This window comes from Rhineura floridana, chromosome 4 (assembly GCF_030035675.1).
Source record: "Rhineura floridana isolate rRhiFlo1 chromosome 4, rRhiFlo1.hap2, whole genome shotgun sequence".
Lineage (NCBI taxonomy): Eukaryota > Metazoa > Chordata > Lepidosauria > Squamata > Rhineuridae > Rhineura > Rhineura floridana.
The window spans coordinates 132,785,835-132,798,629 of NC_084483.1; the positions used below are offsets into that span (position 1 = coordinate 132,785,835).

Consider the following 12,795-nt stretch of genomic DNA (forward strand, 5'->3'; position numbering starts at 1 on the left):
ACTTTGATTTCATGTGAGACAATCATGGCTTCCCTCAGAGAATCCTGGTAGTGTAGATTGTGAAGGGTGCTGAGAGGAGACTCCTATTCCCCTGACAGAGGTCCTGTGGCCAGAGTGGTTTAATAGTTAGCCACTCTGATTGAAGCTCTGTGAGGCGTTCAGGGCATCTCCTCGCAACTCTTAGCAACCTTCACTAACTACATTTCGTTGGGATAAGTTATGACTATCTAAAGGGAAATAAAGGTCTGGTATGGATGTGGCCAGTGACAGCTTTGGTTTCAATTTGGGTGGGAGGCTACATGTGCATGCTGTAGAATAAAAAGGTGGGGGAAACCCTGAAAAAGAATGATACTGTTCCCAATGTACCTATCCTAAGCATGATTGCACAGGAGTAAATTCCACTGAACTCAAAAAGCATGCAAATGATCAAACCTGCCCTCCCCTCCTCCTCCCTCCTATACACTCCCTCTTGCCCCTCCCCTCCCCCTTCACCCTTCCCTTCCCCTCCCCATCCCTTTCAAATCCCCTTCTTCCCTTTCCTTCTTCTTCCTGCGCCCTGACCCTCTTCCTCCCCCACGGTCAGTTTTACCTATCCTAGGATTACGACCTGGGAGACCAGAGTTCGAATCCCCACACAACCATGAAGCTCACTGGGTGACCTTGGGCCAGTCACTGCCTCTCAGCCTCAGAGAAAGGCAATGGTGAACCATCTCTGAATACCGCTTACCATGAAAACCCTATTCATAGGGTCGCCATTAGTCAGGATCGACTTGAGGGCAGTCCATTTCCATTTCCATACTTTTAAATAACTATCTGCCATTAAGCATCTTTTTCCTAAGCTAAATAGATCCCACTTTTCCTCATATGCTTTACCTTCTATATCCGATATCATCTTTGCAGCTCTGTTCTAAATCTATTCCACCCTATCTATTCCAATCTATTATCGTCAGTAACCTTCTCTAACTGTAGTGCCTCAAACTGAGGGAAATAATTTCCTGTCCGATTAGAACTATTCTCTTAGTTCTTATTAGTGTTGTCATTGGAGAAGAAAGAGAACAGTTTTAACTGGTCTCTCTTCTCTCTCCTGGTAGTGTCCTTTTCTATTCCTTTTCTGATTCTGTGGCCAACTGTAATGAGAAAAGGCCTAAGACAACTGTGTGAGTGAGAGTGAAGAAAAGCTGGTGGCCATTATAATTTATAATTGTGCAATGAAGGGAGCAGAGTCCCTGGAGGGTACTCTGGTTGGTCTCTGTGAGCACAGTGGTGCTTTCAGGCTCTGCACTGAGGACCCTGGGCCTGTAGTGTATGTGGGATCACTGTAGTGTAGTGGTTAGAGTGTTGGACTGGGGAAACACAGGTTCTAGTCCCTGCTTGGCCATGAAGCTCAATAGGAGACTTTGGGCCAGTCACTGACTCTCAGCCTAACCTGCCTCACAAATTGTTGTGAGGATAAAATGGAAAGGAGGAGGAAGATTGTGTAAGCCGCCTTGGGTTCCTTGGAGGAAAAAAGGCAACACATAATTTTTTTTTTTTTAAGTCTGACTGTAGTTGGCCTGCATTGCTACTATTAGCCCTGCCTGTGGCTGAAACCATCTTGCCCAGGCTGTCATGACAAAAGGATAATACCACCAGTCAGAGTTTGGAAGTAATTAGTTACAAAAAATGAATCACTTGTAATTTATTGCTTTTTTGAGGAATGAGTGCGTAATTTCTTTACTTTGTAATAGAACGAGGAGTAATTTTATTACTTTTGAGGTGCAATTGTAATGTCTCTAGCATTACTTTTGGTCTTTACTCGTGGGGGCAGGGGAAGTTTTCTGCTCCTCTGACTCGTGGATGAAATTTATGTGCCTCAAACTGGGCTTCTGTGCAGCTTTGCTCTTCCCTCATGCTCTATGGGTGTTTAGGAGGCAAGGACGGAGGGGGTGGAGAGCAAGCCGGGGGGTGGAGTAGAGGAAACAAATGTTTAAAAAATGGATGGTGGTGGAGAAGAATGGAGTAGAGGGAGAAAGGAGCCAGAGTGCAAGGACATGGATGAAAGTGGTAGGAGGCAGCAGTGGAATGGAGATAAAGAACTGTGGAGGTGAGAGATGATAACGGGTGTGTGTTAATACTGTGTTTGCACTGGTGAGTGAAGCAGCCTCCACTGTCCTTCCTGACTACTTTCCTGCATTTGCAGTGTTTTTCCAGGGGAAAATGTTTACTTGAGTGGGTGTGCCTTAGTTGTTGGCAGAGAAGGGTCCCAGAGATAGTTGAGTGAGAGATGGTGTTTGCTGGCTGAGAGGGTGTGTGTGAGGAATTGCACTTGGTTTGACACGCAAAGATCTGAGTGGCATCCTCTACCTCCCTCCCCACCTCCCTTACTAGCGAAGAGATCATCATTGCTATGTTGTGGATAAAAAGAATGATTCTACTACCTCTGTGTGTGTGTGTTTATTTTTAATGTTGTTTTAGGCTATTTAGGTGTGCAGCAGCCAAGGCCAACACCTCGTAGGCACTCTAGTTTACTTAATTGTAATAGTAGTGATTACTTTTGAGTACGATAAAGTAATCAATTCCTTTGAGAACAATTGTGAATGTAATGGTAATTTATTCCTCTTGGGGACTATGTAACAGTAATTGTAATTTATTCCTTTTAAAAGTAATCTCTCAAGCTCCGCCATCAGTAGAGTTTGTTTTGTGATTTTTTCCCCATTAGGTTTGTGGTGCTAAAGTTAGTGGGATTCTGAAAGGAAAGAGTTGGCAACAATGTAGCAATGCCATCGTTCATGTGCTCCCCTCCATGTGTGAAGCCCCCTTCATATGTGAAGCCCAGGGCAATTGCCCTATGTGCCCCCCCCCAGAGGCCCAATTCATATTCCTGCTGTACGTGCATAGGAATTGAAATAATGACAAATTCAACTAACCGTCCCACTAGCACAAACCATTGCCAAGATTTCCACTAGTGGAACATGGCTTCCTCCCCTTGTGCGCCCCCATTGGCCCCATAGCACACAGTGGGAGGTGAGGGGAGATCACTCCGTCAGGCAAGCAGAAATGTTTGCGTTGACAGAATGCTCTCATTAGTACTACATAGAATTGGAAGAAAGACATCTTCATTATTTTATTTGTAATTTTTATTTGTATTTTTCCCTTGAATTTGACACACACCCCTTAACTTGGCACCCTAGCCAACTGCCTAGTTCATCTGTATGGATGGGCCAAATAAGTACAGGAAAGGGGTGGCACTACGGTCAATAGACAACAGACTAAGGTCTGGATTATTCTGCCAAAAAAATGGAAATAATCCACGTTTCTCAAATAATTTCCATGTGGGCTGTGAGGATCCTCTCAACACTATCTTTAAGAGATGTTGTCAACCCCAGTTCCTTGAGCTGACTGGAGCAAGATTAATAAGTTTTTAAAAATCTATATCAATTTGTGGCTTTAAACTTTGCTGTCTTCTATTCATATTTTTAATAATAATTGCACGGCTGAGCCTTGTGATGGCTAGTTGCCATGAAAGATGCTTTTCAAAACAGATCTATGTTTTGAATGTGAGGCCTTTTTATTTTAAAACAATCTCATTTGATTGCTTCATGCTATTGGGTAGCTGGAGAAGCAGAACATGGCTGGCAAGAAGCAACATGAACTTGGCCAAAGATTAACGTTCTGGAGGGAATTAAAATTACCAAGGCAAAACTCTCAGGAGGGAACAACAAATTCATTATAAACAAGCTATTCTTTGCACCACTTCAGTCTGGCTTATGTCGTCTGAACCTGGCCTCGTGGCTTGTTTTCCCCAAATAAACAGTAAGTGGCAAGCCAGGAACAAACCTTGGTTACCACTTATGGCATCTTTGTTTTGTCTGCAGCATGGCAGGATCAGGGGAGAAATGCCATAGGAACTTTTGACCAGTGTGTACCGTCATGCTGCCTATCACACTAAACCATGGTTTGTGTGAACTAGGCCAGTGTGGACTGTTCAGATACGATGATGACTGATTTTTATTTTTATTTTGCTAGTATTAGTATTCAATCATCCCCTGAAGAAATTTAAACCTACATGTACTGCAGTTTTGATACTTTGAAGTTTTGCATAATACATTTTCTAAATATTGATCACAGCTATCTTGATTCTATACCATAGACTGGGGGGGGGGAGAGAGCGCATTTTTATTTAATTAATCACATCCGTGGCCTGCCTTTCCCCTCCAAAGAGTTCCTTTTCAAATACTCCTTCCTCTTCCTTTCTGTGCCCCTCCTTTTTCCCTAGATGCTGTTTCCACTGACTACCCACCTTCCAGTTCATGTCCAGCTTTTAACCCTTCCATGGCTCCTTCAGTGGCCTGTGTCTGTGTCCACCACAGTCCCTTCCCACCACTGCCTTGGGTTTTCCTTCCAAGTCTTGCTCTGCCTCTGGACCCCACTTCTGGCTGGCTTTCTCAGCCCATGTCTCACAGTGGGGTAAGCCCTTTCTATTTTCACAACAACCCAGTGAGGTATATTCGGCTCAGAGATAGCAACTTGATTAAGGCCTCCTGGTAAGCTTCACGGCTGAATGGGGATTGGATGAAGTCCAACACTCGGTCTATTCTGCCATACTTGCTTCAGAGAAACTCAAAACACCGCTTCCCTACCCAGGACAGAATGACATGACCTTATTGTGATTATAGGTGCTCCATGAACCTCTGATTGATGAAGATCCCGTTTTCATTGCCACCTGCACAGAGCGAGAGTTACGCAAGAGGAAAAAGCGGAAATTCAGTCTCTGGGTACGGCAGTGCTCATCAACTGGTTTTATCTGCCAGGTAAGAGCCAGTGGAATTGGCCTAAATCCAAGATCAAGCTTCCAGATAGAAAAGTGTCTTAATTTGGCTTTGAGTCAGTTTCCAGCGGGCTGCAAAATGGAGCCAGCCTCTGTCCTGTGTAGAAAAAGTCCTTTGTCCCAACACTGTCTGTGCACAGAGGAGACTGGTGCCTCCAATGTCAGTGTGGCCATGAATCCGCTCTGGGTTTTAGTCAGAACTTTTAAGGAGCTGTCCAAGGTGCTGAAAGCATGACATCCAGAAAATCAATAAAGTTTTTCTTCCTCTCTCATAAGACCAGAACTTGTGGACATGTAATGAAGCCAAATGTTGGAAGATTCAGGATAGACAAAAGAAAATACTTCACACAGCGTATAGTCAAACTCTGCTGTTTGTTCCAACAGGAGGCAGTGATGGCCACCAACTTGGGTGGCTTTAAAAGAGGCTTGGACAAATACATGGAGGATAAGGCCATCAATAGCTACTAGGCATGATGGCTCTGTTCTGCCTCCACAGTCAGAGGCAGCATGTTTCTGAATACCAGTTGCTGGAAACCGCAGGAGGGGAGAATGCTGTTGTGCTCAGGTCCTGCTTGCAGGCTTCCCACTGACATCAGGTTGGCCATAGTGAGAACAGGATGGTGGACTAGATGGGCCATTGGTTTGATCCAGCAGTGGCTCTTCTTATGTTCTTATGAAGACTTCCTGTGGATGCCATTTGCATGGTTCGGGAGATAGAAGGGATATAGCAGGGAGGGCTAGATGACAGTGATGGCAGTAAAGCCATTTCAGATTGGGTCCAAATTTCAGAGGGGGTTGGACTTAGCTTCTAATAGATTGTGGATTTCTGAGGTGACAATGTTCGTATTTTGAATAAATAAATTCATATTTTGAAACCACCATTTCTAAAATTTGCCATAATCACCAATTACTTCCCATGCCAGCATTGCTGTGCTACCTACTAGCAGAGGAAGTAGCTGTATCTTCAACTCCATCACAATCTCAGGATCCTTCTGTCACTGGAGCGTCATGGGAAGAAGCCATGCTGTGACACTTCCCATGCCACTAATATAAGAGGAGGCTTTTCATTTGACCTGCGTGGATCTTGGCATTGGAGAATAAGAGGTATAGGGAAAGGCCTATAGATCATATAGCAAATCTGTTAAGAATGGAGATGTGCTGGACAGATTCCAGCTATACTGCGCTACAAAGATGATTTATTTTCTGCCCTCAGTTCATGTCCATTAACATACATCTTCAAACTGCCAAAGTCAATGCAAACAGATGACACTCAAACATGTCACAGGATCAAGCTCAGCAGCCTGAGTAAAATAATGAAATTGACACTTGTGTTTGACGCGCATCCAAATACTTTCCAAAATAATCTCAAGCGATGTTGACTGTGTTCATCTTGATAGCCCTTCTTTCATATTCAAAAGGGTCAGGTGAGAGAGGATTTGAAGAAGTTGTGAAAATGAACACTTCAAAAGTGTGAACCCATCAATATCGCTGGCTTGCAAGAACAGATGTGATGTTCCCCCCTCCCCCCAGTCACGAGAGACTTAAATACCACATGCAGCTTTATGCTGACGACCTTTCCAGTACATTTATACAAAGGCCATGTGGAATGCAACCACTTATTTGGAGAATGCCTGCTGTTCTGTGAAGGAGGTAAACAATAATTTGGTCAATGTACCAAAAAGAGGCTTTGGTTGAGTTTAAATGATTAGTTCCTGTAATGAGATAATTGATCTGAATTAGGAGCAATGGTCGCTATCTGTACAAAACCATTTCTACAAATGTAGGGATCCAAAAGAGCTTTCATTCTATTCTATCCTATTCTATTTATAATATCTCTATACCATTTACATTGAAAGAAAACTCAAAGCAATTCACCGTAATCAAAGTACAAATGAAAACAATTTATAACAGAAAAACCAAATCTGATGTGCCCAGCAGCTTGGGCATGTCCAGTGGAGTTTTTGACTTTTGAATAGCAGATGCCTATAGAATATCAAAAGCATTTTACCATAGGGTCTTCAGGAGGGGAGCCCTGTTAAGAAGTCTAGAGTCATTTATATTTTATTTATTTATTTAATTTGTATCTCGCCCTTCCTCCCAGCAGGAGCCCAGGGCAGCAAGCAAAGCACCAAAAAACGTCTAAAACTTCATAAAAATAGATCTTAAAATACATTAATACAAAACAGCATTAAAAACAATTAAAAAAACAATCTTAAAAAAGGGTTAAAAACATTATTAAAAAACATATTAAACAATTCTGACACAGATGCAGACTGGGATAGGTCTCAACTTAAAAGGCTTGTTGAAAGAGGAAAGTCTTCAAAAGGTGCCAAAAAGATAGCACAGATGGAGCCTGCTTAATATTCAAAGGGAGGGAATTCCACAGGGTAGATGCCGCCACACTAAAGGTCCGTTTCCTGTATTGTGCAGAACGAACCTCCTGATAAGATGGTGTCTGCAGGAGGCCCTCACCAGCAGAGCGCAGTGATCGACTGGGCATACAAGGGGTAAGACGGTCTTTCAGGTATCCTGGTCCCGAGCTGTATAGGGCTTTGTATGCCAAAACTAGAACCTTGAACTTGGCCCAGTAGCAAATGGGCAGCCAGTGCAATTCTTTCAGCAGTGGGGTAACATGTTGGCGATACCCTGCTCCAGTGAGCAGTCTCGCCGCCACATTTTGCACCAGCTGCAGCTTCCGGACCAACCTCAAGGGCAGCCCCACATAGAGCGCATTACAGTAATCCAGCCTAGAGGTTACCAGTGCATGGACAACAGTGGTCAGGCTATCCCGGTCCAGAAACAGCCACAGCTGTCTCACCAGCCGAAGCTGGTAAAAGGCACTCCTAGCCACTGAGGTCACCTGGGCCTCTAGCGACAAAGATGGATCCAGGAGCACCCCCAGGCTACGGACCTGCTCTTGCAGAGGGAGTAGGACCCCATCCAAAGCAGGCAAATGACCAATTATCCGAACTCAGGAAACATCAACCCACAGTGCCTCCATCTTGCTAGGATTCAGACTCAGTTTATTGGCCTTCATCCAGTCCACCATCGAGTCCAGGCAGCGGTCCAGGGCTTGAACGGCCTCTCCCGATTCAGATGTTATGAACAAATAGAGCTGGGTATCATCAGCATACTGCTGATACCTCGCCCCAAAGCTCCTGATGACTGCTCCCAAGGGCTTCATATAGATGTTAAACAGTATGGGGGACAAGATGGTACCCTGTGGCATCCCACAGCACAGCTGCCAGGGGGTCGAAAGACAGTCACCCAATGCTATTCTCTGAGAACGACCCTGGAGATAGGATCATAACCACTGTAAAACAGTGCCTCCAATACCCTTCTCACCAAGTCGGTCAATGGTATCCAAAGCCGCTGAGAGAACGGGTCACACTCCCCCTGTCCTTCTCCCGATAAAGGTCATCCATCAGGGCGACCAAGGCTGATTCAGTCCCATAACCAGGCCTGAACCCAGACTGGGATGGGTCAAGATAATCTGTTTCATCCAAGAGTACTTGCAGCTGCAGCGCCACAACCCTCTCAATCACCTTCCCTAAGAAGGGGGTATTTGCAACCGGTCGGTAGTTGTCACAAACCAACGGGTCCAGGGTGGGCTTTTTCAGGAGTGGTTGAATCACTGCCTCTTTCAAGGTGGCTGGAACCACTCCCTCTTGCAATGATGCATTGACCATACCCTGGATCCACTCGGTCAGACCCCCTCAGCAAGCTTTAATAAGCCAAGAAGGGCAAGGGTTGAGAGGACATGTTGCTGGCCGCATCATCGCAAGCACCTTGTCCACATCATCAGGCCGCATCAACTGAAACCATTCCCAAGAAGTTGCAGCAGACATTGCAGACATTTTATGGGACCAGTTGCACAGCTATTGGGGGGGGGAGATAGGGTTGAACTGTAGCCTTTTATAAAGTAGCTTCAACAGGTGTGCTTGTCTCCTGTACACTCTCAGCAGCCATGGAATTTGCAAAGAATTTATTATTGTGCTATATCAGAGGTTTCCAAACTGTGGTCAATGGACAACGAGTGGTGCACAAGCTTCATTCAGATGGTTCACAGAGTGTCTGTAAAAATACAATTAAAAATCATAATAGCAACTAACGCAGTGCATTTTAATTGCAACAACAGGCAGAAAAATCATTAAGTGGTTCATCAAGACCCTCCGTGGCGCAGAGAGGTAAGTGGCGATAACGCAGCTGAAGCTCTGCTCACGGCCGGAGTTCGATTCCAACGGAAGGAGGAAGGGGTCGAGGTCCACTCAGCCTTCCATCCATCCGTGGTCGGTAAAATTAGTACCCGGCAAATGCTGGGGGGTAAAGAAAGGCCGGGGAAGGAACTGGCAATCCCACCCCATATACGGTCTGCCTAGTAAACGTCGCAAGACGTCACCCTAAGAGTCGGAAACGACTCGCACCATAAGTGCAGGGACACCTTTACCTTTACCAAGACCTTCAGAATTTTCAAGTGGTCTGTGGGGGTAAAAAACAATGGGAACCACTGTGCTATACCAATCAAAGCAAGACATATGGACCTTATGCTGATTTGAACATTCATTATGGGGTCCTCTCCAGTACCAGTCACCATAACCAAACTTCCCTCTAGACCTAAAAACGTCTGCCAGCCATGCAGTCAGTGAAACAGTTCTCCAAGTCAAGGCCAAACTAAACGTGATATTAAATGCATCTTTGCGTTTAACATACAAGTTTTAAATATGCAAATAGCACCAGTTGAGGAGGACTGATAATTATCAGAATTGCAGAAAGTGTGGACAGAGAGTGCAACACTTTCCTCCCCTGCTGTGCTCCTTAGGAAAGTTTCTTCTTCAGAGGGGGCTCTTTGCATCAGGAGGAAATCCCCCATTGATAGGTCCAAGCAGAATTTGGCATTCAGGGCCACATAAATGTGGCACAGGAGTGTCAGTCCAGAGGCATGGTCAGTCACAGGCCTGCCAAGAAGTCCACTTAAGGATGGATAGAACAGAAATTCAAGGGAACAAGCAAGCATAAAAGCTAGAAGACTGGGAGGAAGCAGGCAGGCAGTGAGACCAGTGGATGGATGAACAGGTGGCTGAGCAGGATTGCAAGAAGAAAACCAGACATACAAGCTGTTGCCTAGGCAAAAACCCACTGCAGACCTAGAAGGATTAATAGTCACAGCAGGTCAGGAAGAATCAGACGGTTGCCTTGGAAATGGAGCAGTGGTAGGAATCATGAGGGATAATGTTGCCCTGTTTTCCTTCATTTCTACCCTGAACACACCCAATCTCGTCTGATCTCGGAAACTAAGCAGGGTCAGGCGTAGTTAGTACTTGGATGGGGGACCGCCTGGGAATACCGGGTGCCATAGGCTTAGAGGAAGGCAATGGTAAACCACCTCTGAATGCCTCTTACCATGAACACCCTATGAATACATCAAAAAAAGATTTATAGGGTCACCATAAGTCGTAATCGACTTGAAGGCATATAACAACAACAAATGCACCCTCAAATGGCTCACCAGAAGAGGTACCACAGCACAGACCAGGCGACTCCTAGGCAGATCTTGACAAATTTTCCCTCTTCGAGCAGGAATCATAGAGCTTGGGAAATGAACATTGCCACAGATGTGGTATTGGGAGGGGACTGCAGGAAAGAGTGGCCAGCAGAGGATGAGTTGAGCATCCCCAGTGCACCTTCTACTTCTCAGCCTCTCCTTTGCTACACGTGGAATTCATTCCCATCCTAGCTGGATTACAGCTCTTTGGTAAAACCTATGTTCTGTATATTGTGTTCATTAGAATCTCCTGATACTCTTGTCCTATTCGGGTCTTAGTCTCCACCTGAAAGGGGCAGGAAAGCCATGTGCACTGCCATTGTGCCCTCCCACCATTGCACCCCCTTCCCCTGCCCCCACCCACTGTGCATGGCATTGTGGAAAGGCCTGCAGGAGGGTGGGAAACCTGCAGAATGTCCATAGGATGATCCTGTAGGCTGGAACTCTTAGCATGCAGGCTTCTAGCTCATGGGCCCATTCAGCAGGCCTAGCCCAGTCAGATCTTCCTCCAGTACCTGGATAACATGGGAGTAGGGGCAGTGCAGGATGTAAACATAGTGTTAGAGATTCCACATAGTCCGAGTAGGATTTAATCAGGAAATGAGAGCATAATGGCAGAAGAAGCAATAACCAGGCAGGCACCCCTATTCCATACTGGCCATTTGGCTTGGGACCCAGCTACCTGAAGGCATGCCTCTTCCCACGTCAACATGCCTATAGACTGAAGCCAGCAAGTGAGCCCCTCCTTTGTGTATCCCCACCGTCTGAGGTGGATAGCAACCACAGAAAAGGAAGCACCACTTTCCTAGAACTCCCTTCCCAGAGAGACTCACCCGGCACCTATGTTGCAAGGCATAGACCCTGCCTTTTAAGCTCTGTGTTTGAAATGTTTCAATCTGCTGCTTTTAATTGCTGGTCCTTTCCACCCGCTGTTGAATGGCTGATTTTGGATTGTTTTTATTGTTGCTTATCTTGATGTTAACTTGTGCCTACCAGCTTTGTTGTTCTCACACGCAGGCAGCAAGGAGGGTTTTGGCTGCTAATCTCTGATTTTTCCTGGCTGGTATACTTTTAAATAGAGAGCCAGTGTGGTGTAGTGGTTAGAGTGTTGGACTATGACCTGGGAGAGCAGGGTTCAAATCCCCACACAGCCATGAAGCTTCCTGGGTGACCTTGGGCCAGTCACTGCCTTTCCGCCTCAGAGGAAGGCAATGGTACACCACTTCTGAACACCGCTTACCATGAAAACCCTGTTCATAGGGTCGTGGCTTACACGGAATCAGATATATTGAAATATTCAACACTACCACATGCCAAATATTAGACACAGCTCTACTTAAGAACATGGATCGGGTCAATGGCTTATCTAGATTTCAGTACTTTTTAAAAAAAAAATTTTTAAGTGTTTTTAAATTTGTATATTTGTATATTTGTTTTTAATTGTTGTAAACCACCCAGAGAGCTTCGGCTATGGGGCGGTGTACAAATGTAATAAATAATAATAATAAGTCAGGATTGACTTGAAGGCAGTCCATTTCCATTTCCATACTTTTAAATAACTATCTGCCTTTAGGCATCTTTTCCCTAAGCTAAATAGATCCCACTTTTCCTCATAGGCTTTACCTTCTATATCCGATATCATCTTTGCAGCTCTGTTCTAAATCTATTCCACCCTATCTATTCCAATCTATTATCGTCAGTAACCTTCTCTAACTGTAGTGCCTCAAACTGAGGGAAATAATTTCCAGATGATAAACTGGAATAATAATTTTCCAGTCCCAATGCCACTTGACTGCACTTCATGTTTCCAGTTTCATTAAGTTACGCCACTCCCCTCCAGGTGTCCTTTTTATGGTGATTCAGGAGAGTTTTCAGTATCAAAGTGGTCACACACGCTCCCACATTCCAGTTGATTTGCTCCCTGAAAATGTTTGGGACGATCATATGGCATAAGTAGGAATCTATGTGTGTTCTGTACTGTTGCGGCTGGTGGCTCCATTTCAGTGGGGCAATGGAATCTGCTGCAGGTTTTAGTCTGAACTTTCAAGGTTCTAATGCACCTTGGACAGCTCCTTGGAAGCTGAAACTAAAACTCAGAGTGGATTCCACTGTCCCACTGGCATGGAGCCACTAGCTGCCACTGGGCTGTAGCTTCCAGCAAATATCCAGACATTTTTCATACCTGAAATGTTCCAGTGTAGTTTTTACTACTGCTTTTGATGAGCTGTGGTGCCATGGCAATGTGCAGAACTGAACTGCTTCGTCATGAGGCAGCCACTCCCACAGACTTCCTGCTGAGGCCATTTTTGTGGAACAGAGCGAAGGTTTAGCTCAGCAATCACAGCCTGAAGAGGAACACTGCAAAAATGAAAGCAAGGTGCTGCCGTGGTGTCACAGTGCAAATAGCTTATGCTTAAATTAGAGAAGGGGGATGGTGGTAAAATTG

At 45.1% G+C, this 12,795-nt stretch overlaps 1 protein-coding gene across 2 annotated transcripts in view; it reads left to right on the plus strand.

Moving 5' to 3' along the window:
• PGBD5 (piggyBac transposable element derived 5) overlaps window positions 1–12,795 on the plus strand; it is a 123,247-nt gene that overhangs the window by 85,120 nt on the left and 25,332 nt on the right. For both annotated transcript variants that reach the window (XR_009762328.1, XM_061624474.1), the window contains exon 3: window positions 4,656–4,790. Coding sequence is in view for 1 of the 2 variants with exons in the window: in XM_061624474.1 (XP_061480458.1) it covers window positions 4,656–4,790 (135 nt within the window). In the remaining variant the exon portion in view is untranslated. The remainder of the gene's footprint in view (window positions 1–4,655; window positions 4,791–12,795) is intronic.